Below are 24,515 nucleotides of genomic sequence, written 5' to 3'. Positions count from 1 at the left end.
TGTAGCAACCACTTACGCTTCTGAAGAAGACAGAAATGGAGAAAGGTACAGCATTCAATTCGTCAACACTTACACGGCTAAAATGCTTTCAAATCTCCATGGCTAAAAGCACCCAACCATTGCAACAAACTAAGATAGGCTTTTTTTTTAATAGTTTTTCAAAAGTTTTTACATTATTTACTAACAACGGATATATATGCAGAAGCATGTCATACTACAGCGATATTTTACCAACCGGCCATCTGCTTTACCGAGGTTACGCACATTGCCACGTGGTGCCTCGGGGCTCCGATGAACCCCTCTTTCCTCTCCTCCCCAAAGCAACAACTTCGGAACTCTCTGTGAAAGGCAAAGAGGAGCTGGGTTTCGTTTGGTTGCTCCCGGGAGGAGGTTTTTTTTTTTTTGTGGTTGTTACTACTACTACTACTACTTTCAGCATCAGGGGTCTATTAAAAAACGCAACTTACACCACACTGCTGACTCCCATCATTTACTTTTCCAAAGGGTTTCCCAGACCCAGAGAATCAAAGGCTTTCAGAAACCTATAAAAAAAGTTCTCGCAGTGCAGCTATCCCAAGCCGTGTTTTCTGCAGAGGACACCACTAAACTGGGATGCACAAAGAGCCAAGGTAGTCAATGAGACTTTTAGGAGCTGGATGCTCCGAAGGAGCAGCTGTCACTTGGTTGTGGAAGACGACCTTCTGTAGCGCAGCGAGCAACGTACCTACGGCATCTGCAGCTTTGCTGGAGCTCCCCCGCCCAGCAGACTACGTGCGTTCATGCCTCTCTGCCCTTCAAGCTGTTCAGGAGCGTGGACTTTCACTACATTATTACTTCTGGGTCAGGCAGAAGCAACAATAAAGTGTATAAAAAATCTGAATCACGTCAAACGGACCTGTCACTAACAAGGTAAAAAAAATGTTATCTACTGGCCACAGCCAGAGCTTATCTACTGGTTCAAAACCAGAGCTAATCAAGAATGACACAAAGGGCTGAAGGGTCTAACGAAGTAAAAAATCCTACTACTCCTCACTTGTCTGTACTTGGCATTGCAGTTCATGGCCACGTGCGTTAAAAAAAACCCTGTTGCATCACTTCACCTACACCCAGGACACCCCAGGGTGTGGGGCAGCACACCAGCTGCCGTGCCGCCAGCAGCATGGAGCCACAAGCTCAACGTACGCCTACGCTGCAAAATAACGACGCACACCCCGGCGCGCTCCTATCCATCCTCCGGTGTGGGCCACGCAGACCCGCGCCGGTCCTGCCTCCTCACCGGGGCCGCCGGCCGAACGGCGGTTTAGCACTTCGTTAGTCTCACTCCAGCCGTGCCTACTCTGCTCTGCCACCAAACCAGCCCTCCCTGCCACCCTCCTCCAGGCACGGGGAGCCCGGCTCTGCCCGGGAACCCGCACCGCTCCCACGGGAGCCCCCGTCTGGTTTCCCGCGCTGGTGTTTGCGCTGCAGACCATCTCGTAGGACCAAGCCGAGGCATTTCAGAAACAGGAATGACTCTTCTCTCAACGCATATTGCAACCTCTAGTTATATACACGGGATATGCTAGTCAACATGCTGTATGCCTTCATTACTGATTTTTTTTTTTCATATATATCTATATTTTGAAACTTAGAATTCATTCCTAATACAAATCTTGTAAAATTTCTTCCCAGCAGGGTATGCGCTTAGCACATCCGTCGTTTTATACGGAAGAGGTTAAAAAGTCCTCACTTTCACCTACAAAAGCATTTTACCATTGAATTTCTTCAGTTTTAGATATGTGCTTAAGGGATGGGAGGGGGGGGAGGCTGTTAGAGATAAAGAGTATTTTCACAAAGCAATTCTCTGTTCTACTGAAAGCCCGCTCACAGCATGGGCTTCAGATCATCACCTTGCTCCCCGCCATAAAAGCAATTAATATAAAACTCGGTCATCTATTACGGCATAATAAAACCAAACCTTTTCCAACTAAGAGGGGGGAGAGGGAAAGAAGGAGCTCTCCCAGCCCCTACACGCTGTAGTCTTGAAAACAGTACATGGTGACAATTGCCTGAATGAAAATAGAAAAAGAAAAAAAAAAATCAACATAACATATCCTACCAAAAAAAAAGTAGTGTTTTAGTGTTCACAGTTATGGAACTGTCCCTCTGCTCTGCTCCTCCTCAATCTATCACGATTTCCCCCCTTCCGGAAGGGACGGCAGGGAAATGACATCATAAAGACCATTTATACAGAGGTGTAAGTTATGCCTTATGAGACAAGTAGTGTCTTCCTGGCATGAAACCATCCTTTGCCCAGTGAAAATCCAAGAGATTTTTTTAGTTGTTTATATACCAAATATTTTTTTTCCCTCTCTGGAATGCAAAAGATCTGGCTGCAAAACCCCAGTATAGTAAATGATATTTGTCTTAAAAAAACTCCACAATAGAAAACTTGTTATAGATTAGTATTTATCACCTTTAAATCTTTAAAAAGAAAAAAGAAAAACAAGTCACTTTGGTGTTCACGAGAACAGGGAAGTAATTTTCCTTTACACAGCTCTGCCGCTGCACTTCAGTCATCCTATACCAAATCGGGGCTAAAGGAGCTCTCAGAAAACCACAGGCTTAATACAACACAGGGACAAAAAAAGAAAGCTAAATTTATTTGGTTGTAGGGTGGGAAATGCATATAAAATGTGCATCTGTTTTCCAACCATCAATGTAAATTCTGCGCCTGCTTCCACTTGCTGGGAAAGACTCGTGATGTTGTACAAGCGACCTCTGCTCGTTCTGGCTCTATGCTGATGCTCATGGAGCACAAACTCCCTTCGAGCCCAAGAAACCGAGTTCGATGGAATTAATGAAGGAGCAAAAGTAACAAGTTTAAAATTGTCAGTGTAACCCACCAGCTTCACTAGCAGACGAGAAAGAGCTGCGACAACTGTAGCTTTAGACCATTGATTCAGAGAGGGAAGACAGAAACCAATAAAAATATGCTATTCATATATGAACAGCACATTTGACTTTGGAAGAAGTGAAGTCATTTCAATGATGGCTGAAAAAACCCAAGCAAACTAGAAATCATGTTTAAAAGGAACAGGGCATTTGATCTCAACCAAAGGCATTACCAGACAGGGGTGCAGAGCAGCCAAAGAAACACAGAGCATCACTAACTGAGTGATGAATTAAGCAATTATATTTCCACCTCCCTCCCCCCTGCCAAATATGCTCTGATTCAGGTTTTTGAGACCGCAAAAGGATTTGTCGCTTGCCGAAAGGGCTCCTCTTACATTCTGAAGGGAAAGCACTGGTTGTGAAACACCGCCGTGAGGCTCTGGGCCGCGGATGCGTGTCGGTGAGGATGCCTCCAGTTGTCCTGGCGGGAGTCACCAGAGCTAGAAGACTGTCTGCTGCTTCAAATGACACTCACATGAAAAGCTGCAAACCGTGTGCTGTCGTGTCCTCCTTACCATTTTCCACGCTTCGTACTCTCTAGGAACGGAGCAGGGGAAGCTTCAACGCATCTGGATGTAACCTGGACCTTTAACACCGGTGCCATTTGGCAAAGATGATGCCCCTAACGCTTAAGCGCAGACCAGCGCATCGCTCACCTTAGCTAGGCTGATAAAAACTTGTTTTAATGATCGGAGTGATATACAGTAATTCGGCAGGCACAGACGCAGGTGCCGGCGAACCAGTAAACTTCAGGCTAAGTCAGTCTTGTAGCAAGTAAGTTTACAGTACAGTACGTGAGAGTATACATTGACTAAGTTATTGCCTAAGGCTCCGGCGGGCTGCGTTCGCAGCTCGGGAGCCAGCAATGGCACAGGACTGTGTTGCCATCTTGGAATGTACAATTGCTTGGTCTGAGCGCCACCAGGAGCCACCTGCACGGGACGGAGACCGAGCCGCCAGCCCAGCTCCGCTGCCCGGGGCCGGCGGTGCCTCGGCGGTGCCCGGGCACAGCACGGGAGTTCGGTCAAACCAGAAAGGATCCCCGTGAACAGGCAGCGCGGGACCCCCCAGAGCAGCTGCGATTCTTGCATCAACTGTGTGTGGTGCTGATATGAAATTTTATAAATTGATTTTTATTTTTTTTTCTTAAATAAAAGTGCTCTCTGTTGCTCTGGCTCCACGGATCATGACACCACCTACAGTTTTAAGAATCACTACATTTTTTGTATTAAGTAAACTACAGTCTCTTCCCTCCTTCCTTGTACCTCCTCCCTTTTCCCTTCCCCTTCCCGGTCCTTCCTTTGCCCTTGCCCTGTGCTGCTTGCTGTTGTGTTAAATATGAGATCAGGCAAACCCCAAAGGCCAGTTTACATTTTTATGTTTTGTTTTTGCAGATCTCCATCACAGATGGAATTTTTGCTGGTCATTTCTTGGAACCAATCCATTAGCAGGACAGACCGAAAGAAGAGAGGGCAGTGAAAACAAACCCCATGACAGAGACGGAGGAAAGAAGAATCAATAAACAAGCAGAAATCAGTTTTCCACTGGGGTGGGATTTGCTAAGGGCTGGCTCACGATGACTTGCACCACGTAGTCCTTTGGGATTTTCAGCTCCTCCAGTTTCATTTTGTCTGCCAGCGGCCTGCCCGAGAAGAACCAGCGCTGGCTGCCCGGCTCCACTCCCTCCACCGCGTGCAGCCGCCTCTTCATGTGGTACACCGTGTCCATGCTGCGGACCATGAGTTTGAGGTCTTTGCCTGTGGAGAGGCGCAAACGGAGCTGGCATTCGTGCCCTGAATTGGGTGGGGGATCAGGAATATCCAGAGTCTCCAGGTCGCCCTTCTCCTCTATCATGTTGATAGGTGGGGCGAGGCAGTAGACGGGAAGCTGGTACCGGTTGCCCAGTTCATCGTAACACTCTGTAAGAGCACCTTTAGGAGATAAGAGGGGGGGAAAAAAAAAAAGAATATGAGCGCATTTCACATTTAACGTTAAAGCAGTCATGCTCAGAAGCGCTGACCCCGCTGTTAAACCATCTGAGCAACGAGGTCTGAATTCAGGCTTGAAAGGATAGATACCAAAAAAATCCGAAGTTTTCATTAAAAATTGCTTCGCCCTGTTTTCATCTGGAAACCTGGGGTTGACTTAAAAGCACCGCCTAAAAGCCAAACGCACCCCTTCTTCCCAATAAACCAGGATAAACTTCCAAAGCAGCTGGAAGGAAGAGATGAGTGAGGAGGATGGTCTCCCCCATGTGTCATTTAAAAGAGGAATATTTCACCGGCAGCGCAGCCTGAGGTTCAGGGCACGCGCGCACCCAGAAAACGCTACTGGGATGAATGACACGATCCTGAACCCAAGCTCTGAAAAGGCAAAACGGCAAAGCCCAAAGGCAAAAGACCACTGTGAAAGAAAGATTTTGTAACTTCTCAGGCATTCAAAAACTGCTGAAAGGGCTTCATATAGGACTCGTTTTAGCGATCGCTGCCAGAACAAACAAACACGACCACCCACGTCAGACCACTCTGCGGCTCCGAGCGGAGCGCGGTGTCACTGCCAGCGCAGCGACACCCAGCACACATTTCACATTTGCACAGCATCTGTAACTTGCATATTCAAAGCCCCGAAGTTTCAGGGGTGATTTTATTTCCCCAGACTCCCGAGAGGTTCCTCGGGACAAGCTGGGTGTTTGTGTGCTGCCTCGCACACGGCATTCCTTCTTACCGAAACGGCACAACGCGCACAGAACAGCTCAAGAATTGTAACACTTCCTGAAACAACAAATGCAAGCTGACTTTTTCCACTCTATGAGACACACTTTATAAAGATATTTCAAGAACTAGCCTGGAATGATGGCAGAATATTTTTCAAAACCTTTTAAGAATTACAGTAAAAGCAGGCTGAAGGCTGAGCCCTGCTGCATACGGCACACATCACCTCTCGCAGCGAGCCGGGAAACTGAGATGCTGAGGAAGCTGCATCCTCGATCACAGCAGAAATCCCTTCTCACTGTGGTTTAAAATCCACAGATATTCACACGCCAAGCAAACGCTTCTCCCCTTTTGAATTTACCTGCTATAACAAATTTCCACATTTTTGCCCCTAGAGGGGGCACATTCACTTGCGAGATTACCCATCCTTTTGTAGTCGGAAATGTTTGAAGAGGAGCCAAGTCCTTGAGCTACAGAATATTTTAAAAAAAAAAAAAACTCTTTGACTCGGCAGTTCTGCACACACAACACCCAACTGCTCCTTGTTAGAAGCTAAGGGTGGGTTTTTTTAGCTGGAGGTTTCTTCATGCTGACAGTGAGTTGTCTTAAACTTTGCCGTTTGATCAGCAAAATCACTGCAACGTAAAATTGTAACTTGGGGTTACACTCAGCCCAGTGTGACAGCAGCACCTTGTGCTGGAAATCTTTCTTTTAGACAGAAGCCCCCCTTTTTTAAAGGATAATTTGTGTTGATGAAAACACACAGAGGAAATCTTTGGCTAAAAGATCAATGTTTTAGGTGCAGCTGCTTTTGGAGGCTTTTGTTTGTACAGGTAGCACCAAGGCTGCTACGCCTTGAGATTTATTGAGAAAACAAAACAAAAAAAGAAAATCCAGAAAAAAAATAGTTATACCACTCATTACAGTCCTGTATCATTTATGAATCTCAGAGCAAACTGGCCTTCATCAAAACTGTATTGGATCTATACCTTTCATGATAGTTTGTCTGTGATTTACAGACTAAGGCCTCAAGTTCCTGTAATTCAGTTTTGTTTTAAAATGTTCATTTCATTCTTCACGCCTGATCGATTTAGTAAATGTCACAGTATTAAATTCTGGATCACAGTTCACAGAAACAAGTAGATGTGGTTTGCTGCTAAAAAAACAAAAAAAAAAGAAAAGAAAAATCTGAACTTCAACAGCCTTTAAATTTAGCCAAGCAGCTAAACTTTTACCTTTCTTTAAAAGCTCCTATCTTAGAATAGCATATCAAAGAGTTAATTTTAAATACAATGGGGTAAACTCGCTGAGGAATTTCTTCATCATTTATATCCTTGCCCAGCTGAACTAACATCAAGGTCAAAGCATATGCTATAAACACTGGATTGCTTAATCATAATCAGATAAGCAATTTTAAAAAAAAAAATCCTCTGAAACAGCAACTAACTCGGAGGTCTGTCTTTCAAAGAAAAAAAAAAAAAGACAGAGTAAAGGAAAGCTCTTGCCAATAAAAACTGCACAGTCCCATCCCAGGCTGAGAAACGGTTTATGATAAATTGTTAACATAACAACGAGTTGCCATAAACCTCACTGGTAATCCCCTTCTTCCACTTGTACTGGTAAGACTCTCAAGTCCTATTACCTACCACTCAGTGGCTTTCAAGACTGGATATATTGATTAAAGCACAGGAGATGACTATTACAAGCAGAAGGGACTTTATAATAGCACCACCTCCTTTCTGGGAGGCCTGATGGAGGCCAAGCCGGAGCTCCAAGGAGGTGATCAGGAGTTGGTCCTCACCTCCAAAAAGACATGGAGCTGTGCACACACACAGCCTGGTTCCTCTTCAACAGCTAATTCCCACAGGGCTTTACCACGCTTTGCCTTTCTGGAGAGGGTCAGGCTCCGCTATGACCTTCAAGATGATGTAAGCAGCAAGAAACTCAAAGGCAGAGCGCGAAGGGGTGTCACGTTGGTTGGAGTTCAAAAGTGAAACAATGGCTGAACACATTCTGGTTAATACCAAAGGTGTGGTGAGCGTGGAGCTATTTTAAGCGATGCAGGCAGACACAACTTATCAAGAGGAGAGGAAGAGAGAAAGTGGTTGAATTACCCGCAGCCACCACAGCGAGGCCCATCTCACCAGCCAGATGGCAGCTCTTCACCGAGGCACTCGCTGCAGTGTCCCTTACGCAGTGCAAAACACGCAGGAAATTAAACATCCGAACTACAAAACACTTCATAATTTTGCTGCTATAATTGAAAACCATGTTTCTGATCTTTCCCGCAAGATACATCAGCTTGGGCCACTAAAGTTATTCAGCAGGAAGGGGCACTAAAAGAATGTCAAGCTTTTATGAGAAAACACAGAGAAAAAAGAAAAATAATTCCTTTTTTTTTTTTTTTAGGTTTCCCTGTTACCTAGGCAACAAGGGTCTTCACCAGCCAGTTACAGCATAGGAAGGATGCAGCCTCCCTTACACCGAAGAAGGAAAAACCAACGGGAACAGAGGTTTCGCAGTTCAGGCAGCCCTGTGCCCTCCCCCGCCGCGGGCAGTGTGCTCAGAGCCACACGAGGACAGCCCCCACCCCCCCCAGCCCCAACCTGGGCAGGTTTCCCCTTCCCTGCTTCCCATTCCTGCCCCAGATGCCGCAGCCGGACGCGGCATCAGGCAACCAGGGCAGGTTCAGATGCCAAAGCCTAGAGCAGGAGTCAGCGCTTTGATTTTTCCCTGCTGGATTGTACATTTCAGGAAGAAAGCAGCAGGGAGGATGGTTGGCAGGCATGCAGGTGGAGGATTCTGTACGGTACCTGAAAGACCAAGATGTTATAAAAAGGTCTTACAACGATATTGAGGAGAGGACAAATTAAGCTTATCAGTACTTCACATACTTAAGTATTCTTTGTGTATTTAAATACTCCTCTAGATGTTGACACAATAATGAACTTGGACACGAAACATCCTGGTAGCAACATGAAGAACTGCCTCTGAGGAATGCCAATGACAGAACCAACCAACCAACCCACCCACCCAAACCCTAGTCCTTTCCAACTTTCTATCATTCAGAATGAAGGTGCCACGGCACGAGACCTAAGGAGTGCTTTGAGGATCTCTTTGACCCATTCATTACCCTGAAAATTTCCCAGTTAAAGACTTACGCTGTCAAGTAAGCTCTAAAGTCACCCAGTACTGATGCTGCAACACGGCTATGGAGTTAGCTTTATACGTTTGATTCGAGTCAAACAGAACAGAAGACACAATGCTAGAACCACAGCGGATGAGATTATTTTAATATTTCAAAAAGGTTGGGGCTTGGAGACTGGGGAACTCCGGAAGAAGCTGTGAAGCAGAGCTTCTTGTTGGGTGTTATCCAGGTAGGAGACAGCTTGAGAGTTTCAGGCGGAAAAATAAGCAGCTGTGATCATCAAGCATACAGAATTTGAACATTTTGAAATTAATTGCCCTGCCGGCCATAAAACTTTTGTTTTACTGAGATTATTAGGATGGAGATATTCCTCGGGATTAGTAAGATAAAACACCAAAAAAAGACTGGTTGAGATACTGCTTCCACCCCTAAGTAGTTCAGACTTACCTGTCATTTTGCATGTCAAAGGACTAGCAATTTAAGAGAGCTAAATGACATAACGGCAAACTTTTGCAGAAGTTATTGAAATCAGGCACATATGACCATACTCATCCAAAACCATAAAGATTTTGATGTATTTTAATGGAATTTTGGCATTTCTTTAAAGCTGCATACCCTTCTCTTTAGAAGAAGCAGCAAAATTCTTGTTTTCTGTTGATAATGTGCCTTCTATTTCTTTAAGATTTTGAGCAGTTTTGAGGAGGATTGCTCAGAAACGCCCAGAACTATAAAACTGAGCAGATTTCCATCTCTTCTTCCCTTCCCCCAGACTTGCTGCAGGAAGAAAAATTAATACGACACAACCCAAAATCTAGCATTGCAATGAGACTAACTAATTTAAGGAGCTTAAGTGTCTGTGTATAACACATTTGCCCAAGGAACAGCTGGTTCATTTGTTTTTCTTACTGAAAAGCTCCATTCCAAATTCAAGTTGAGCCTGGAATGCTGAATAAATTGTAGAGCAATAGTAGAGCTTTCACCTGTAGACTATTGGTTTGAATCCAATATAGGTCACTAATGCTTGAAACTCATTATGAGCATCACAAAGCAAGTGGGTCTTCTTCTGGGTCCTACAGTACAACAATTCCTAGAGAGCAACGACCGAGGCAGAAAACCTGAACTATCGCTTCATCTTTATTAGTTGCCGATTCCAGGTCACGGCTGGGAAACACAGGATCTTATAAGAAAAAAAAAAAAGATATAAACGTGTACTGACGTCAACGGCATGCGAAAGTGGTGAAGGGTGACTGTGCTCAGTACGTGAACAGGATTGAGACAAACAAGTAAAAACACGTAGTGCTTTGTTCCAGCTCACCTACAACCACTGCAAACTGGGAGGAGATAATAGAAAAAAAAGCTCTTTCACATTAAACCTCGTATAACTTAATAATGACCGAAACAACTTAATGCTGCAGTTAACAACTGCAGCTCTCCCGTTTTCTGGAGGGCAACGCGTGGGAGTACTCGTGCAAGCCTGTGCCTTGCACCACGTACAGAGAACAATAAAGCAGCTATAATCATTAATGGTGTGGATGAAGCACTTCATAATAAATGACATATGTAAGCCCCCTCCCATGCTTCTTCCACACTAAACTTCCATGGGCTATGCAAATTTAAACTACCATAAAGCTACCATACAAAGCCTTTATGAAGGCACCAGCTTGTCTCCTAAGCCACAGCACTACTTACACAACACAGCTCTGCTCTCATTTTCAGCCTCCCTTTATTATAAAGAACTTACTCCAGCTCCTTAAAGAATGGCTTTTGTAGATAATAAGTGTTAAGCATTTAATAATTCTCATTTCAAATTCCCTGAAAAACAGCTCTTCCCTTATGGGAACATTATCCGTCTGGCTCAATTCCACAGAGGAGAACAACTTCCCGAGCCAGCAAGAGATTCCAGGGCTTCAGGAGCTGCGTGGTGAGCGGGGACCAGCTCACTCCTGCTTGCGGCAACTGGCACAAGACAGACTGGAATTGTGCTTCATGCATTACAAGGGAAAGGAGCAGAAAATTATGATACTCTGTTGCCGCCCCTGTAATCCTCCCATCCCATTCTTTGGCAGGAGAACTACCTCGTAGCTGGTTCACTGAATCAGCTATTGCACTGCTCATGCTCATCTCCTTGCTTGGATGTTCTTCAGAAAACCAGGCTCACCCAGGCTCCAAGATTCCTGATAAAATAACATACATTCAGCTGTTTGAAAGGCTTTGCAAGGCAATAACCTGAGACACACCTGCAGCAGAGGGTGAGACTACACACGGGCTCCTGAAGTCCCTTCCAACCTGAATGATCCTAACTAGCTGCTTTTGCTGTAATAAAACTCTAAAGAGCAAATCTCAGTCGCAGTATCTAGCCAGAGACCCCTCAATGTGTAGCTAAGTCACCCTGCTTCAAACAGCACGCTTCGCTCTGCTGCGGGGCAGGTTTGTGAACCAAGCTGGCCATCTCATGAGTAAACCATTCTTAAAACCAGTTTTGCAACTCACGCCGGCACCGAGGAGGAAAACCCAAACTGCTGTCACCGAACCGGCAGCACCCGGTACCTACAGAAACCAGAGGGCAGCTGGACGGCGGAGAGCGAACCCCGTGCTCCAAGACGGCATTGCCTGAGCGCTCACCTGCCAAAGAAACCGAGATGCATCTGAACAGCGAAGCGAGACAAGGAGTTTGTGCAGCTCCTTCTGCGGTAATCTGCTGGCTAAGAGGGATGTGCCATCGTCACCCAGTCTGAGGTATGTCTGTCCACGTGTTGTAAGTGAAAGCCAATCTGCCTGCATGCCATTGCTGCCTGTGTTTGTCAGAAACCTTTTGTTTCGAGGTGGATTTTGGGGAGGGGGAGCAGGGAAGGAGCAGGGGGGTGTTTATTTTGGGAAAAGGCTGGTGCAGATACGCCAGGTGCATTGCTGGGCATGCTGATCTGCTCCCTTTTTCATAGCAGAGCACCAGCATCAGTTAATTCATTAGTACTAATTAACTAGGCTGAAGGCAAAAAATAATTAACAGTCTTCTCAAAGACAGAAATTTCTGCACTAGATAAGCTAGCCACTTTTCTTCAGATTTTTAGCCGCTGTTAGTAGGTGTGCATCCCTTACCGTCCCTGCTGTGCTGCAGGGGGAGAGCAGGGCAGGGAGAGGAGAGGGATTAGCTGCCATGGGAGGAGGGACGGGTGGGGACAGAGAACGATTTGGGAAGGACAACGCTTGTGGGAAAGGGGGGCTCAAGGGCTTGAACCAACTCCCTCAAAAGGCCTCTTAAATAATGCTTGCTAATGCCAACAGTGGCAGTGGCAAACCTGGCAGAAGAACTGGGATGCACAGCCCCACTGCGCTCGTCTGCCAGAGGAAGAGGGGATGCTAGAGCACAGGGGACCTACGCCAGAAAGCCCAAAACCTGACAGCCCTGTAACTTACAGAACAGAGCCAATTCTTCCTTAGTACGGTTTTACAAGAGCACAAATACCTACAAGTCTATACAGTTCATTGGCTTTTCACCCTCTCTGGTTGCGGCAGACAACCAAGACACCCATGGGGCTGGATACGCAGCTGTAATCCACAGCGTGGCTAAGGACTGCCAGTTACTAGTCCGGGACTTTGAATCACAACTACGAACTAAACAATGCAAGAAGATGGTGAATTTTAACCACAACCATGGGTTCAGAGGCTGGCTAAGCAGTCACCCAGTCACGGCGTCCTTTACAACAAGTTTCCCCATGCCTTTCCTTGCAGGCTTTTGCCACAATACGAACTCTAGAACAGACCAATTCACTGGTGAGTCGTTCTTTATTCAAATCAAGTTTGATAGAGAAAGTCAATTATGTATTAATGCTTGGTAGTTGTCATGTTAGCAATACCATATGTACTGCCACTTCTGCATCACTCTAAAACTTGGATCTAATGTTGCAAGAAGGTAACAGCTTCCAAGAAACATTACATCAGGGTTCAAAGATGACACGTCTTTTTACTAATGAAGTATTCATGTTCTATTCTGCTTTGCATGTCATTAAAATAGATGCCTGTCTAGACAGGCTTCTTAGATAAAAATTAAAAAAGAAATAAAAATCTGGTTGGTAAAAGAGCTTCCCTGTATATCCTCTTCATTTACATTTGCTGTTCTCCATTATCCATCTTATAAAAGGGGGTGGGAAGGGGATGGGGGGATTTCGAGAAAAAAAAAAAAAAAAGCGTAGTATCCCAGTCATCTGGGCACGCATCATATCCCTCCATGGAGAGCTCACTTGGCAATGTTTAAAGTGACCAGGTTATCTGTTCAGCATAAGGATGAAAAGAAGCCAAACTCAGATTTACAGAAGTTGTCACTGCCTTTACCACCACTGAATTTTTAACTACTCTGTTGTTCCCGTAAACCAAGAGTGAATACCTAACACTCAGCATCCATAATCCTACAACTAACATGATTAAAATGGTAAACCAAATGGGAGGTTAACAATAGCATTTTATGGAACTGATAGAGATTTTTCTTCTTCTTGCCAACCACAGAGACTTAAGCAGTTTTTGCTTTCTTTGGAAGTCTGAAAAGCTTTTCCTACGGTCTCCTAAAACAGACTTGTAAAAGTCTCCTGATGCAGAAGCCATAGATGTTTGATTACGATGTTGCAGAAAGGCCACCAGAAAACACAGCATACTGGTCTTGAGGTACAAATACTTTATTCTTTCACAAAACAGGACAAGAGAAGATGCCATGTGGACTGCAGAAGTTCTGTTAATCCTAAACTAGATCCCTAGTTCATTATAGTAGGACTTTAACCATCTATGAAACATAACTGTTCAATCTCACTTTGCTAATATGACAAACTACTTTGCTATTTCCAGTTACTTCTGGAAGACAAGGTAACTGCTATGCTATTTGCATTTTACTTTAAGAGGATTTTCCTTTAGCTAAGATCAGCAGGACACTAGTCATCAACAATGCAGACCACTACATCATCCGACAAGTACACCAGAGCCTGCTCCTTTCCAAAGATAACTTCACCTTTGCTGGAGACTAATCTCATTAAGTACAATCCACTTGTCCTTAACTGCTTGTTCTACCTTGGACTGACTTGTAGCCACCTCAAAAGAACAAACATGGCCTTTTGCTTCTCAAGTGGAGAAGGCACAGTCTGACCACGCTAAGAAGTCCTGCCCTACACAGGAAGGTTCAATCAGCAACTAGTGACTGCAGCAACTCGAGCTGCTCCATCTCCATTGCGTGACCAGTGTCAACGTGCTTAACCTTCAAACAATCCCCTGCCCACCACAAGGCCCGCTCTGGGCAGCAAAATGGTATTTGAGCCTCAGTTTAATCTGAGCTCGAAGTGGATATGGATGGAAATTTGGCTTGAGATAGCACTTATTACAGCTTCAGCTAACAGAGCAGTGGTGACAACCCCTTAGACCAAACACAAAAGCAAATGTTGGCTTTTATGGAGTGCAGAGGAGTCCCACGTCAGTTTGCAAAGAGAAAAGGATGTAGAAAACTACTTTCTAAGACTAAACAACAACTCTCTTGATCTATCTGTATGCAACAGGGGATGGATAGAAAGAAAGCATAGAATGATCTAGACAAAAATTTGCCCTGCACCTTTGTTCTTTTACTGCTCTCAAACTTGCCTGTACCCCAGTGTTGACCCTCAAAGACCTGTTAACGAGCACGGAAATCATTCATTTGCATGCTCAGTCTCCACAGATAATCAGCAAAAATGTTGAAGACTCCAGGGAGGTCAAGCAAACAGACACGATCCCACATTAGTACCTACATCCTAAATTAAAATTACAACACAAGGCTGTTTAAAAAGGTGGGGGCAGAGGGGATTAAAGAAGGCTACAGGAGAGATCTGAAGCAACAGAAGGCTGTAACATTGCTTTATCCCATGAGATGTGCTCCGCATGTCCAAGAGTTACCTTATTTGTAATAAAAAAGAAAAAAATTTATTGATTAAGCATAAATGTAGAAGATTGCACGTTAGTCAGAGCTGCATCGTACCCTAAAAGTGCACCTAGCAGAGGCTTTGGGGATCTGCACAGACCGTGCGAGCCCAGACAGGATAAAAACTCAAGGCCTGGCCGCAACTACGACTTTCTACAAAAAACTTCCTTGATTGCTACGGAACAAATAAAGGCAGCTCTGAGATTTCATTATTTCTGTATACTAACTGATAATCAAAGCATGCATGGAAACACACGCTTTATTTTGTTGCAAGTTTTCTTCACTCTGCTATGGCTATGAAACAAACATCGCCTGTGCTTGCTCTGTGCTGGGCTCTGTATTCGGCTCGGAAGCGTATCAGCAAAACGGCGAAGCCCGTTCCGCTTCTCGGTTCTAAGTGTCAGCAAAAAGCAACTACGGGCTCTAGGTCTCAACAAACTCGGGCTCTTTCAAGTTACGATTCGGAAGTCCCTTATTGTCCTAAACCCTTTCAAGCTACTACAAAGCACGCGAGTGCTAAGGAAAAAAAAAACCACCCAATTCTTAGAAATTAGTATTTTTCCCCTCACTGTCAAATCTGAATTTCACCAGATGAAGCCTGCTATCTATCACATGCTTTTGTCGTCCTCCGATACACCCTTACGCAAAGAGGTGGTGGAAGATTTAAAAGTACTGAAATACCTCCCTTTGGCTCCCTACCAGGCTAGAGAGCACTGCCCGGGCTCTCTGTAGCACAGCCCAGATGGGACCTTCCTAAACCATTACTTGGCCCTAAAAAGTTGTGCCAGGGAGAAGCCTTCTGCAACTGAGACACTTCTGATCATAACTATCTTCCCTCGATCTTGGAGAAAAGTTACCATCTTCCTATTATTTAAATACCTGAAGCCAAACCAGCGAAAGACGAGAAATGTCCTGGCTGCTGTCAACTGGAGATTGTGGAGGAGGAGCAGGGTGCATCCACAGGCAAGGAGCAAACGAGACACCTAAGGTCTGTCTGAGCCCCTTGTTTACCAAACTGAGGCACTTCGAAGGATAATTCCTTCAGAAACACCAATTTTAGGGCAAAATGCTCTGCGTCAATCACAGAAACAAGCAATACCAACTGTGAAGATCACCTTTTCACACAGAAGGCCTGTGTGAAAAGCCTGGAGAAGAGGAGGCTGAGGGGAGACCTTATCACCCTCTACAACTACCTGAAAGGAGGTTTTAGAGAGATGGGAGCTGACCTCTTCTCCCTGGCGACAAGTGATAGGACAAGAGGAAACGGGTTCAAGTTATGTCAGGGCAGGTTTAGATTGGATATTAGGAAGCATTTTTTCACTGAAAGGGTTATTAAACATTGGAATAAGCTGCCCAGAGAGGTGGTGGATTCACCATCCATGGAGGTGTTTAAGAAAAGGGTAGATGAGGTGCTTAGGGACATGGTTTAGAAGTGGTGGTGTTTTTATCAGGGTAGGTTAATGGTTGGACTTGATGATCTTAAAGGTCCCTTCCAACCTCACTGATTCTATGATTCTATGATTCTAAGGCAGCACCTATGGGGCTCTCATTGGCTTACACTGAAATTTTCAATAAGGAATGCATTTTAAACACTTCATATTTCTTTTTCTCATTTTACTAGCAGACAGCAAGGCAGATGAAGCAGATACCCGGTTCCACCGCTGTAAGCAACCGATGATGGAGTAACTGTCCACTTCTGTGGAGTATCTAATAAACTAGACATCATGTCCTGACCACTGTTAGATACCAGAGGAATATTATTCACTTAAAGCACACTTACTCCTGTCTGGAAGATCTGCAACATGCAGATCAACATGTAGTCTGCAGCTTCTTACATGAAGAATTGGAGACTTTCTTTGGTCATGAGTCCAGGTTTAATTTGAGCATTTAAAGGCCATCATGTAGAGTCAGTCTTGGTTTGTTTGTTTTTCCTTAAAAGAGTTAGCTACACTTTCCTGGTCACACATTAATGGTTTAAAAAAAAAAAAAAAAGCCGTTCTGAAACCAGCATTGTACAGTCGTCCTCACCGCCCCAGAAAAGGCAAACTGAAACCAAAGATGGGAAACAGACGGGCATATGCTACCAGGGGAAGAGACTTGAGAAGAGTCCAAGCAATTATGTTGACGAAGCTCCTCAAAATACCTTTCAAAAAACAAGAGCAGAAGTTAAAAATATTTAAGGAAAACAACTGTAGGATGTAGCCATAAGTGGGTTTTTATTTGAAGGGTTGATAGTTTCTAACCTGCACTTAGATATATAAATATTTCAGCCAGCCACAACTGCTATACATCCTGATGATTTGATTCAATGGTCCATTTGAAGAAAACATGGAAATCCAGCGTCCCTCAGAAAGGATGTTGCGCATCTATTTTAAAAATATTAATCACAGCAGAAGTGACAGAAAGCATCATCTTAATTGTAGCTCCAGACTGAAGAGGCTTTTGAGAAAATAGACTCTGTTTCAAGGTTAGGAGGTGTCTGGTGAAGCACAACAGCGTAACGTGTCCTTCACCAGCACCAACATACTGCACCCGGGACAGCAGAGAAAGCTCGTACCATTCCTGCGGAAAATATCCGACACACGAGACAGCAGCTGCAGAATCACACTTGTTGCAGTGCCGCAACCACTAATGAAGGCTATGGGAAGGAAATTAAAGTAATTCCCAAAGAGGGATAGGTCTTCTCACTGTCTTCCACAGTAGTCCTTTGCTTTAAAGCAGCACAAGGTGCATTTTACACTGTAAACACGTGTACTTACTCACCAGTGCCTGTGTACTGGCCCAAGCACGTTAGCTTTAAGCAAACAGGAGGAAAGAGCAGGAGATCCTACCTAATAATCTGGAATTTTGAAGAGGATGGAAAAAACAAAATGACAGAAAGGGGTAGACTGTTAGAATAAAAGCACCTTCAGTAGTGATACGGTAACCCAGTTCCAACAATTACTGCCTCATTGATTAGCTATTGTAATTTCCCCTCATTCTCTACTCAGAAATCTCTGTGCCCGGCTTTCCACCACATGCTATGCACAGCGGTTGCAATGCAGAAAGAACAAGAATATTGGCCAAACGTTAGCCTGGCTGTTACTTGCTTCCTTGAGAACAAGAGAAACCCCAACACTGCGGAGCACCGCCTGGTAGGCGCTCAGACACAGCCTTCTCACATGGAATTCGCCAATTACAAAAGAATTTGTTGGCATTTCTCTAATTTTGAGTCAGGGGATCTCTTGAATGGCTCACTTTTACCAGAAGCATTTCTCTAATGAAAAATACCGTACAAACATACTCCAAGCATCTCTGCCTCTCACTTCTAACCACATCCCAGTGGAGAACAGTCCTCCCAGGACACAGGGGCTACACCCCAGTGCTCTTCAGAAACCTGGAGTCACAGCCAGCCCACAACTCTGCAGCAGAGCGGGTGGGAACGAATAACCCATTTGATGGTGCTGTTAAGAATCACTTTATTATGTGGCAGACGAGGGCTCCTCTGCAGCGCATTGCATTTGAAAAATCACTGCCGTTTTACACCCTTCTCTTCCTAAAATGCATGCAAGCCACTGGCTGTGAAAGTAAAGGCTGTTCATAAACGGTCCCCTCCTGCCACTTCCGAGGCTCTGGATGCATGGATGTTTTTCTGAACGTTAAAACCATCCTACCAGTTGCCAGACTTCCAGCTCCTGCTGGTTCCTGTTGTTGCAATACCCACTGAATCGCCCGCCCTGCTATAGGTGCTTGCAGCTACTGGATGGGGGAACTGATGAACGTCAAAAGCAAATAAACGTTGTGGCAAAGGACATTTTAAACCCAAAGATGTACATTGCCCCTGGTCAGCATCCTCCGACCCTGGAGATGTGGAGGGGGAAACAAGGAAGTTGTGTAAAAGGAAGCAGGCAACCTGCTCAGTCTTGCTCTGCAGCTTAAAGTGTTCAGGGTCCACAGCCCTGGTCAGTATTGGGAAGCCAACCCTACTTTACCATCGCTCTCCAAGATTGAGAATACACATTCTGCTTTCTCTCATGCTGTCTCATACCTGAAATAAACGCTGAACGCACCCATACACCCACCAAAGTCATTAGTTGTCAGTACTTCCCCTGCTAGCGTGCTTTCTCTCCCCTCCTGCCGGGGGACCCAGCAAAGCAGCAGCCCCATCCCGCTGTCCCACATTGCCTCCCTGCTCCCTCGCATCCCTTCTGACTCAAGCGAAAACAATCCAAGGAATTCTATCAAATGGAAGAAACCAGCAACAGCTAGCTTTGCTGTTTAGGAAAGCAATCTTTTACACTGCTTCAAATAAAAACCAGGGTTTCTCTTCCTCGGTTTATTCCGTGCTTTACAGGCACCTTCACAGTAACGCTCTGCTTTGCATGGATCCTTTCAGAGTACAAACCAGAGGAAAGACAGGAGACAACAGCACTGAAAAGCAAAAACAACTGGCTGTGAGACTCCAGGTCAATGCAGGATGGGGTTATTCGCATTAACCCCCTGCCCCTCTCCCCTAGAAGGCTAAAAGGAAGGGAAAGTACTCAAGAGCGTAAGCTTTCACAACTCCACTTAAACACAAAAACCAAATCAAAGGTTTCTCCAAAGCTTTTAACTCCCAGCTCTGAAGTGGTTACCATGAAAGAAGGTGTTTCTACTGCACTACAGTCTATAAATTAATGCTGCAAACTTCTTCAGTGTGAAGGTAAACAAATGGATTGCTTTAAGCATCCAGGAACTGAAATAACGTGCTGTATTTTCAGCCGGGAAGAGCTGTTTTCCCACTCATATTTATAACTGAATATCTCCTTCTTGAAGTTCCAGTTTAAAAAGAAAAATGCAGCTAAAGCTGCCAATTGTGCAACAGTCATGTGATGAAGCTTTATGGACTTGACAGCGCTGTTAAACCAAATGGCAACAGAAACTGGTAAAAAAGAATGTGAAACGAGGCTTTAGAAAAGATTTAAACATTTTGCAGTTTGCATTTACATTTTGAATCCTCAGTTCCTTTTCCAAAGGACAGTAAAAGTTGAAGGAATTGCTGTAATAATTGACTTTTGTCTTTTTAAATTTCACATGGATCAAAAGCAAAAACGAAACAATTCTCTGCATATTGCCAGAAAACTTGCTAGACCTTCTGAGTACCTGGCCAGTCTTCAACAGCGAGAACTGCAGAGCAAAAGGGACCTTTTCTGATTTGAGCCTAACATAAGGATTTGCTGGCGGAGCAGGGCAGCAGCACAGGCACAGCGCATCTGCCCTTCCCCAGCACTGCCCGCACGCGTGCCTCCCTGGAAAAAGGCATTTCCCAAGAGCAATAAGCCATCTTTCCAGGCATGCCGGCTCAACAACGGACAGAGAAAATGTCGAGAAGGACAGAGGTAAGAGACAGCCGAGGAGGAGGAGCTGCCACCCCGCCGGCTGCCTCCGAGCAGGCACCGGGAAGCGGGTCAAAGCAGGTTGAGATCGGTGTCCGAGCAGGGAGCACACAGCCTGGAGGCTACTGGTCGAAGATCCCCAATTTAGATGAAGTCTTCTAACGAAAAAGGGATTACTGTGCCTGAGCAGAAGTGAAACAGCCAGAGCATTTCAGAGATTTCTCATCAGCGGGAAGTACTTTCTGAGGACAGAGAGGGCAGAAGGAGCACGCACAAAGTTGCTCCATAAAATGGATTTCCACCGCTTTGCAGGAGCCCAGGGCAGGTGCCCATCCAGCAGCTGGACGGTAGCATTTTTGACACCTGTTGCGTCCTCGTGCCGCCTCTGTGCTTCAGAGTAATGTGATGATGAGACTGTAACAACCAGAACGGCCCAAACTTGAGAGGCACCACCAAAACTGGGACCGCAGCTCTCACCTGAGCAGGCAACCCTTTTCCAGAGCATCTATCGGTGCTGTGCACACACAGAGGAAGAAAGGTGTCAAAAGAATTTGGGTGCAGTCTTGTAAAAGCTAGGATCAATGTATTCACTAACCATTTTAGCAAAGATAAACTTAAGGAGAGAACTTGACGTCAACTACTTTTAAAAACAGATACTGATGTGTAGAAGAAAAACCAAAGTACAAGCTCTCTCCTAATGCACACTCATGTCCTTAGCGCTAACAGCAGCTAGCCCAGCTCCTTGCAAGACACCAGCAAGTTTGGGGTTTTAATCCTTTATTTTTGATTTTTTTTTTTTAATTGAAGTAAAAACAAAACAGAAAAAACCCTCCCTCAAACTAAGAACTGCTTTCTGCTGAGCAGAGTTTAGCACAGAAAAAAAAAAAACAACAATGAAAAAAAAAAAGGCAAAAAACTAGTAGCCTCAACTATAAATCTTATGGTATTCACTACAGAAAGATTTTGGACTTTCCTTAACTTTTGCAGCCTGCATGCTCATCTCAGTACTACTGCTGATCATATTGACAGATATGCTTTGATAGTCAGACCCCCCAAGCTTTCATAACTCTGCTGAAATCTAAAATTAGACAGCCAGAGTCACCAAAATACCATTCACTACCGTTTTAAAGAGACATTACAAAAATCTGACCAAGCATTCTGTATCCACATACAAAACCACATTGTTCAACGTTTCATGTGTGTAGAGAATGTAATGCGCTACAGAAAAAAAATAGTTTGTCAATGACAATTAAAAAGTCTCTTCAGACAAATGAGCTATGAGAAAGCAATTCCTGCAGCCTTAGCCCCCTAGCAAAGCCTAAGCAATGGATACGGTAGCTTGCAGGCAAGGGTAGGAGAAAAACATAAGGATCCTGTGGCTTAACGGGCAGCAATTCAGGGAAAAAAATTCAATTTAAAACGCTAGGGCGAAGTTTACTGTACAGATTCTCTCAACCACAGATTCATCAATACAACAGTTAAGTCCAATATAGCCATCACACAAAAAGCACTGCAAAAATCAGAGTTCCATTTCTGGAGCTACTGTTTTAAGGGAGACGTACATTAAATAGCCAGTGTTAAACATCTACTATGTAATTTTGTTGTAGATATTTCCAAATTATTGTGCAAATTTAAAGACCAACTCCTGAGAGCCTGCCGGCTACCTTGCACTGCTTCCTTTCCCATTTACAGCTGGCAGCTTACTTTTAGCGATTACTGTTTCGGGAGCCTGGAAAAATCAGTCTATGAGATGGATACACAGGGCCCGCTGCAGAAAGCTTATTTACAGTAGCATCCCACCACTGGCATTCACATGCAGCACCTCTCGGGTGTTAATAAAGGTCAGGCATGTGACATCAGAAGCCTTAACATTCACAAAGGAGCAAAGAGTTCGGCAGGTATTCCCTTTTAATAGGTAAAAACACCACAGCAGATGTATTTTCTAAAAGGTGATACACAAAGTCCGCAACAGAATAAAATTCATACCTAATCTTTTGAATTAGAGACCACGCTTCAACCTGACTTAGAAAAAGTAAGTCTGATTTCACTCCTGGATGGTATCAAGAAACCCTCTTCTGATACACAATCTGGCTTTAATACAAACTAGTTTTTATGCCTGTGATATACAATACTTTTTATTAAATTAATACAAAATGGCACAGCCACTAACAGCTGATACAGCCTTAAAATGACTGCTGGCACTTGAGGGTACGTACATCCTCCCCTCATCCTTAAAGGAAGGATGAGGCCGGTTGGGATTACTATCTTGTGTTGATAGCATCTACTGCTCAGCTTTCCCATCATTATTGTGTTCCTCAGCCCTGCAAGGAAGAAGGAAATAGTATTTTGCTTATGGTTTGCCTCCATCACCAGTACAGACTGTGTTGTCCATCCAGTCTCAAACACTGGGGGCAATTGCTTGAGGCAAATCCCGTATTTCCTGCACCACCGTGATCTTGCTATGCAAACTTTTTGTAAAACTATCGCAGAAAAGAAGTTAGAGAAAGGCAACCTGTTAGCCTGAAATTTCCCTAAACAACACAATAATCTCAGGAAGGATGGAAATCCTTCCATCAACTGAACAAAGTGAATAAAAGACCATCTTAATAAAGGTAACATATGAACAGTCTACCAGTGCCAGGCAGCAATACAGCACGCTGATGCCCACCATCAATAACCTGTGTGCCCATCCAACGCTTCTGAGCACAGACATAGCTTTTGTTTCCAAAAAAACTTCAATAATTCTCCTGATTTATTTCAAGACCAATGAGAGAAGGTGAAATACCAGCTGCAGCAGGGAGCAGGCGTTTTCCAACGCTCCCAGGGATCTACCTAAGCAATATAAAAACCTCCTCAGGACTTCTTGTACAACGAACGCAATCAACGCTAAAAGCAACACTGACATCTTGCCAAACGCACCCGTGCTATGGGCTGCTCTCCCGTTTACCCCAAATCATACCTTTCCATCAGCTTCAGCTATTCCCCTCTCTCCCCTTCCTCTTGCACTCCCAAGGTCCTGAGCAACAGCGTGAAACCCTTCATTTACAAACAAAAAATGGAGTTTTCAAGATAGCAGAGGGCAACTTACTTTATCAAGTACAACTAATACGTGCTCACACAGCGCTGGCTAAGGACTGAAAAATAAAAAAACCACCCCGACCGGCTCAGTAAGGAGCACGTGCGTCCTGATGGTCTGTTGAACCACAGTGCTGCACCGAGAGGCAGCTGAGCACTAAAGGACACAGTGATGACTGTGTCCTTTCCGACAGCACCAGTCTCCGAAACCCCAGTGCAGACAAAGGGGAGGCAGTGCACAGAGGGATGCAGCACTGCAGGCACAGCCATTAAAAGCTGCTCTGTAGCGCAGGGAAACATCGGGCCTGAAGGCAGCAAATATCACAGTATGATGCATAGTTTCAGCTCAGTAGGGAAAAAAGGGTTTTGCTGGAATTAGGAATTTGTGTTTGGACTGGGGTGGGGTAAACAGCAGAGGTACGGCATGCTTTCCTCTATACCACTGCTGTTGGCTTTGAGTTTCTTCTGTGGTTTTCCGTCGAATATTCCACCCAAAGGGGAAGAAAATGCTCTATTCAAGGCAAGAACACTTCATTAATTTCACCTACTCTTCCCCAGCATTGAAGTTAAATACTCGCATCCCCACTTTTCATGATCTCAAGTGTTACACACAGTAAATGTGACAGTTCTGCTTGCACACAAAGAGCCGGCGCTGCAAGACTGCTCACTGAAAAAGCATGCTGCAAGCTATGGGAGCGGTATTTTAAGGCACAGAGAAGTTGAGCACAAAGCTACTGCTTAAAAGAGAGGCCCTTTAATTGTTCAAACAGCATTAAAGGAGTTACATCCAATATAATGGTAACTATGTTACAGCAGATTAAGTGTCCATCCTGAAATGTAAAAACTCCACTTAACCCCAGACAGATTCCAATTAATATTAACTACTTTCAGGACAAGTTCAGCTCAACGCTAACATCTGGTGCAGACCCTAATAAAATACTACACACGCCAACATTTCCTTTTTGATAGCTGAGAAGTATGTAAAACTGTTCTTCATTAAATTTAAATAGACTCTTTAATAAAATATTGAGGATGTGCTACTTTAAGACATCAGAAAAAAAAATATAAATTGGTGATAACGTTATTTCTATTTTTAAATACATCCCACAGAGGCACCCAAGATAGATGAGAAGTGCTAAGCCCATCCCACAAGCTTATTTATTTATTTAATACTTCTTACGTGCTATTTTTAACCGCAGAAGACAGCAAAGGCATCCATTAGAAAAATTACATTGGTTAGAGTCTTCCTCACACAGGTTAGACAAGTGAGATATCTGGCTGAACGCAGTGTTAAGAAGAGATGTGTTTTTTCCTCCCTTTCCTACAGGTTTCTGGAATAAAAGCACAATTTTATTTTTGCAGCA

At 44.4% G+C, this 24,515-nt stretch overlaps 1 protein-coding gene across 2 annotated transcripts in view; it reads right to left on the bottom strand.

Annotated features, from left to right (window-relative positions):
- Positions 1–296: 296 nt before the first annotated feature.
- The window catches only part of UBTD2 (ubiquitin domain containing 2), a gene marked incomplete at its 5' end in the record, with an annotated part of 58,428 nt that continues 34,209 nt past the window's right edge, over positions 297–24,515 (bottom strand). Inside the window, 2 exons of one of the 2 annotated variants that reach the window (XR_014269663.1) lie at positions 297–339; positions 4,306–4,865. Coding sequence is in view for 1 of the 2 variants with exons in the window: in XM_082489923.1 (XP_082346049.1) it covers positions 4,468–4,865 (398 nt within the window). Of the gene's footprint in view, positions 340–3,909; positions 4,866–24,515 lie in introns of those variants that run through there. The other variant, XM_082489923.1, reaches the window with a different exon arrangement.

The sequence above is a fragment of the Vanellus vanellus genome, assembly GCF_965231255.1.
Source record: "Vanellus vanellus genome assembly, chromosome: 13".
In the NCBI taxonomy this organism is placed as follows: Eukaryota; Metazoa; Chordata; class Aves; order Charadriiformes; family Charadriidae; genus Vanellus; species Vanellus vanellus.
Note: the sequence above shows the minus strand (reverse complement) of the source record. Positions and strands in the feature narration are given on the sequence as shown.